The sequence below is a fragment of the Bidens hawaiensis genome, unplaced genomic scaffold, assembly GCF_021521415.1.
Source record: "Bidens hawaiensis isolate Kalapana, Puna unplaced genomic scaffold, B.hawaiensis_p1.1 tig00046879_1, whole genome shotgun sequence".
Lineage (NCBI taxonomy): Eukaryota > Viridiplantae > Streptophyta > Magnoliopsida > Asterales > Asteraceae > Bidens > Bidens hawaiensis.
Window position 1 is genome coordinate 20,335 of NW_027506012.1, and position 6,140 is coordinate 26,474.

Genomic DNA, 6,140 nt, shown 5'->3' on the forward strand with positions numbered 1-6,140 from the left:
TGAAATATGTCATTTGCAAAGACCGAGTTGCAGACTTTCCATATTTGTTCATATGATGGAATCGATGAACAAATTGACGGTCGACTGATAATTGTTTGATGATTACGAGATTATATAAAGTGATTTCACTGTTCAATTTCAAGTTACATGTGTTTTAATTTTAGTAATGAACTTCCGAACGTTTAAAGTGTTCGTTTAAAGGTCTGAACGTATAAGTTGAACACTTAATTTTTATTTTTTTTGCCTAATCTTTTAACCTTAAAGGTTTAAAAGTTTAACATTTGAATGTTTAAGGGTGGGAATTTGGCTTAAACATTTAAACTTTTTGTTCTGGACTTTTTTGTTAGTTTAGAAGTTCTGAACTTCTAAACTTTAAAAGTTAAGAACCTCTAAACCTTTTTGAACGTTTTAGAACGTATTAGAACGTTTAAAGATGCTCACTTTTTGTCAGAACGTTTAAAGATGTTCGTTTTTTGTCAGAACGTTTAAAGGTTTTCGGTTTTGTTCAGAACATTTAGAACGTAATATTTTGACCCTAATTAGAGCTTGATTGAGTGCATTATTATTGTAATTTCATAATCGATTGATGAATGTAAATACTTCTACACATCAATTCGATTGATTAAATCATCATATATTTATCAATTTTAATGATTTCTTGATGTTCAAACGACGTTCGATTTTGATTTGGTTTTTGACTTTAGAGATTTCATACTTTAAGCTGTGATTAGAGTTTAAAAATTGGATGAAAGAGAGTGATGAGTTCCGAATTTGGATCAGAGTCGATTTGTAATCGATGAATTTGATCGCGAACTACTGTTGGGTTATTTACGAAATTGCCACCGCGTGTTTTTAATTTAATGTCTAGAAGGTCACGTACGTAATGTACGATAAGCCATTATTGTATGTTAACTCACCCTTATATATATATATATATATATATATATATATATATATATATATAGTTTGGTTCAAAAGATAACATTAAAAAAGTGAGAAACTGGGGAACACCCTTCCCATCCCTTGATAATTCCCCACATCCTTATGATGCACGCTCAATCACCTACATCACATTATTTTTGTAAGAGAATGAAAGTGTTTCACAAAAAAATAAAATGTTACAACCTTGTTTAAAAGTTATCCGGGTTTTGTGAGACCCATGACCCGCTTATTTTTTTAACTATAAAATTATTTCTTAATTATAAGTAATATCTTTAAAAAAAATCGAATATTAATTTTTAGCATATCTCTATTTTGTAGGATTTTCATATCAAATATTTGGTAAGATAAAATTTTAATTTATGAGATGTTATAACCTGTTTAATGATTATTTGGGTTTGGTGAAAACCATACCCGTGAATTCAGATCAAATGCATGAGAATCCTTCATTGACAAAAAAAAAAACAACCTGGTAGCTTGAAAGAATCTATGTATAGACCAGAGAGTTTTTAAAGGTTTCATTTATATAAATTTAAGACTAGTTTTTATCCCCCCATATTACGGGGTTTTTTAACATTATTCGTTTCTAATATTTATATATTTTTTAGGTTTTTAATTTTATTTATTGTAAGGAAGTTAATAACATATTTAGAATGTGGTAATGAAAGGGTTCACCAACAAATGAGATGTTATAACTCGGTTTAAAAGCTGTCTAGGTTTGGTGAGACCCATGACCGCTTTTTTTTAATATAAAATTGTTTCTTAATTATAAATAATATCTTTTAGAAAATGGATATTAATTTTTAGTATATCCATATTTTAAAGAATTTTCATATCAAATACTTGATGTGATTAATTTTTAATATAATGAGATGTTATTACTTGTTTAAGGGTTATCTGGGTTTGGTGAGACCTATACCCTTGAATTCGGGTCAAATGCATGAGAAACCTTCATTTATAAATAAAACAATCTGGTGACTTGAGAGAATTTAGTGAGGCTTCGTTTACAAATATACTAGTTTTGTCCCCCGTATTACCGGGTTGTTTGACATTATTCGTTTATAATATTTATATATTTTTTGGATTTTAATTTTATTTATTGTAAGGAAGTTAATATACTTAGGTTTTGATGATGAAATGGTTTCACAAATAAATGAGATTTTATAACCCGGTTTAAAAGTTATTTAGGTTTTGTGTGACCCATGACCCGCTTATATTTTACTACAAAATTGTTTGTTAATTATAAATAATATTTCTTTTTAAATTCTAGGCCCGAATTATACTAATAATGAGAGAATAATTTATACAAATACAATGATATTGTTTCCATTCTATTAGTGTTGTTTTGGATGAGTGTCCTCCTAATAGAATTATCTTGTTATCCGAAGTACAGTTGACCTTGATCAAACCACATCGTGTATCAGTTATATTTTAAAACGGGTACGCAAACAGACTAAATTCTGGGCAACTGAAACTTTTCGAGCAGATAGGCTTAGAAGTATTGACATATGTAGCCGAGTGTAGAAGAGGTGGACACGATAGGAAAACGATCACAAAAGTGATGATGAGATTGAGAATCATTCCAAAAGCCCAATAGGAGAGATTTGACGAGTTATAACGTGTGTAAGACGGGAGTGTATACAATATACACTTATATGTCAATCTATTAGTTTTTTTATGGATTGGCTAAAAGAGGGAGCATGTGAATACCATTAACAAGCTTTCACATTCACAAACACTTAAGTTGTTTAATTATTTAGGCCAAAGAAATTAATATCCTATCACTTACATAATGTTTTTCATGATTCATGACTTATGACTCACTCCTCTCCATTCATTCCACATTAACTAAGGGTGAGGGTAGTGAGGCGCGGACGACGTGGTCGCCGCGCACACCACTACCCCTTAGCCGTGGACGGGGGCACGGACGGTCGGGGTGAGCCGGTCTGCGGGGTCAAAAGAGCCGTTGGGCTGTGTGGGATTTCTCAAAAGGGCCGTTGGCTGGTAATACAAATCCACACACTTCATTTTAATTAAAACTCAACTCATTCTCTCTTATTCTCTTAAAAAATCACACTTTCCATCTACCAAAACTATATTTCTCTCCATATTTATAAATGGCATTGTCTTCTTCGTCTTCCAATTCTACCAAAGAAGATGAACTCATTTCTCAAGCGGTTCTAACGACGATAAACTAACGCCCCCGAGCCCCACTATTCCGGCAACCACGTATTCGTGATCGAAAGGCTGCTAATGAAACTTTGATACATCACTATTTTAGCCCCAATCCCACATATGGTGAGGATAATTTTAGAACCCGTTTTCGAATGATTAAATGATTATTCATGCGTCAAGCAAATGACTTGCTGGAACACTTTGAGTATTTTCAACAAAAAGATAACGCTAGAGGTAATCCCGGGTTCACGACTACCCAAAACATTACCGCCGCTCTTCGGCAACTAGCGTATGGTGTTGGCTCGGACATGTTGGACGAGTATCTACAAGTGGCTAAAAAGACCGGACGCGGTTCGCTTAACCACTTTTGTAGAGGTATATAGTTTTAATATAATTTTATTATTTACATTTATTTATATAATTTTAAATATTTAGATAACTTATATAATTTTAATAATTATATTTAGGGGTCATATCGCTATACAAGCGGAGATACTTACGTCGACCAACAATGTATGATATCCAACGCATATACGAGGTGCACGGTGAAAGGCATGGTTTCCCCGGGATGCTCGATAGCCTCGATTGTATGCATGTTGGTTGGGCTATATGTCCTACTGCTTGGCAAGGTCAATTCCATCGAGGTGATCACCCCGGCCCTACTATTGTACATGAGGCGGTGGCGTCACATGATCTTTGGGGTTGCCGGGTCTAATAATGACCTCAATGTTATCGATCAACCACCGATAATTGATGACCTTATCGACGGGGTTGAACCCCCTCAGGCTTTTTTTTGAAAATGGAGAACATTTCAAGTATGGGTACTACCTCGTTGATGGCATTTACAATGAATGGGGTATACTTGTTCAAGTTTATGCGTCTCCACTTTCTGACAAACGAAAGAACTTCACGAAGAAACAAGAATCGGCAAGAAAAGATATTGAAATGGCTTTTGGAGTCCTAAAGAAAAGATGGGCAATGTTGGCGAATCCAATAAGATGTTGGACAAGGGAGAAGATAACAGAAGTCGTCATCACGTGCATAATCCTACAAAACATGATACTAGAAGACGAGGGTCATGCTATTTGTCAAAACTACCAAGGTGATATTCCAAGACAAGAATCGACTATCACCAATGAACAACGACTCGACAACATAAATATCATCAAGAGCCGTGAGATACACGGCAACCTTCGCATGAGTTGGTCGAGCATTTGTGGGATAGAAGACCCGATAATCTTGTATTAGACTAGTAATATTTTAAATTATTTTTAATGTAATGTTTTATATTAGTATCAATGTAATGTTTTATATTATTATTAATGTAATGTTTTAAATTATTATTTAATGTAATATTTAAAATAAATAAATAAAAAACTGGATCAAGACCCGGATCACCTGGACCGCTACATCCTCTAGGGCTTGATCCTAAGGCTTGATCATGTGCCATGTCAGCGCCTACGTGGCGTAAATATATTGGATCACTTGGGGTTGTATCAAGCCCCACTACCCTTAGCCTAATTAACACGATCAAGACATTGACTCCGGTCCGTCATATTTTTTGCCACTTTTCAAATGCCAAAAGTTTTATTTATTTATATGTGCTTGTTGGATAAAACTAGAACTCCAGACGGCTTTCAGCATTTGAAGGTATCACATAAAGCAATTACAACTTGGGATAAAATTATATAATATATTGTTTCCAGGTGGGATGTAAACAACATTTGAATGAATTGTCACCGTCAGATCTATCTCAAATTAAATATGGATCCTTTAAAGTCCTAAAATTCCTTCTAGAAGAAGAAGTTAAAGGCAGTTTCATACTCTCTGGTGGTTTTTGCTTCCCCCCCCCCCCCCAACCACCTTCTTTTTCTCCCCACGTCGCCTCCCTATTTACCGTCTTATACATTCTTTTTGGCTTTCAATTCATTAATTGACTGTGGATCCTCAGTCCTTCAGGTATGAATATGATTGTGTGTTAGTATATGCATTATATTGCCACTACCGGCTTTCGCCATCTTCAAGACTATGTATGCTCTTCGTTGCATTAATCCTCATTTATGACACAAAAAACTAATTATGTAGTAACACAACTTGCATGCTGCCTTTTGCAGGTTGCTGGCACATGTCTATAGCGTTTTTTTATGTTTATAGCTATTTACATGAAGGAGTTCCTGAGGTATTGTATTTTAATATATCTTCACGCAATTTTTCTTTGTATATTATTTCTTAGATTTTTTTTTTTTTTGGTTTCACTTTTCTTGCAGGACACTGAATAAGTTAGTGTTGTTTCATCTTATGTCATAGGTCATAATCATGTTTACACACTGAATAAGTTAGCTAAGTTCGCCTGATGACAACTTCGCCTAAAAGCTAAGTTCGCCTGATGACAACTTCGCCTAAAAGCTAAGTTCGCCTGATGACAACTTCGCCTCAAGCTAAGTTCGCCTAAGGTTTAACTTCGCCTAGAGTCAAGTTCGATTAGAAAATAAATTAAAACGATAAGTAAAAGTAATCTAATACTAGGCCACCAGATTAAATCAGGCGAGTATTGATATGTAACGATTTCGACGAAACCCGGTATACCCTAACCGGTAGACAATAGTTACGTCATATTTAATGTCGGGTACATGAATTACCATAGTAATTATACGAGAATACATGGTTCACTGTATTGATTGTACGTGAATATATAATTCATCGTATTGAATATGCGATTAATCGATCGATAGTTATTGAAACCCGAACGAATTGAGGGTTCAATTATAGACGAGATATATGATATTTAGTGATGTTTACGAAGTATTAAAGCTTTGGGATAAGTGAGTTAAAGCACATAAATAGAATTTCGATTTAATGGTACGACGGTACATTAAACGAAACCTTTAATAACAAACCGAGCAAGAGATGATCGATCAAGCCGAAAAAGATGCGCGATAATTAATGATATGATGTTTTAAGTTAATCAATGTCATGGTTTAAGTTCTTAAAGTTTTTAAGTCGGTTTTATATAAATTTCATTTTTA

The 6,140-nt window shown here is 34.1% G+C and overlaps 1 protein-coding gene across 1 annotated transcript; it reads left to right on the forward strand.

The window, feature by feature from the left end:
* Positions 1 to 3,284: 3,284 nt before the first annotated feature.
* On the forward strand, positions 3,285 to 5,393 carry LOC143616368 (uncharacterized). The gene is made up of 4 exons (XM_077089212.1): positions 3,285 to 3,489; positions 3,986 to 4,216; positions 5,229 to 5,293; positions 5,382 to 5,393. Exons 1-4 carry the CDS (start codon positions 3,285 to 3,287, stop codon positions 5,391 to 5,393), a joined length of 513 nt encoding a protein of 170 aa, XP_076945327.1.
* Positions 5,394 to 6,140: the final 747 nt, after the last annotated feature.

What these genes read in the sequence shown, in the direction of transcription:
- LOC143616368 (XM_077089212.1), top strand. Translation starts at nt 3,285, where the DNA reads ATGCGTCAAGCAAATGACTTGCTGGAACACTTTGAGTATTTTCAACAA. An exon ending in GCTTAACCACTTTTGTAGAG is followed by an intron (nt 3,490 to 3,985) that starts GTATATAGTTTT and finishes TACTTGTTCAAG; the next exon opens with TTTATGCGTCTCCACTTTCT. An exon ending in TATTTGTCAAAACTACCAAG is followed by an intron (nt 4,217 to 5,228) that starts GTGATATTCCAA and finishes TGCCTTTTGCAG; the next exon opens with GTTGCTGGCACATGTCTATA.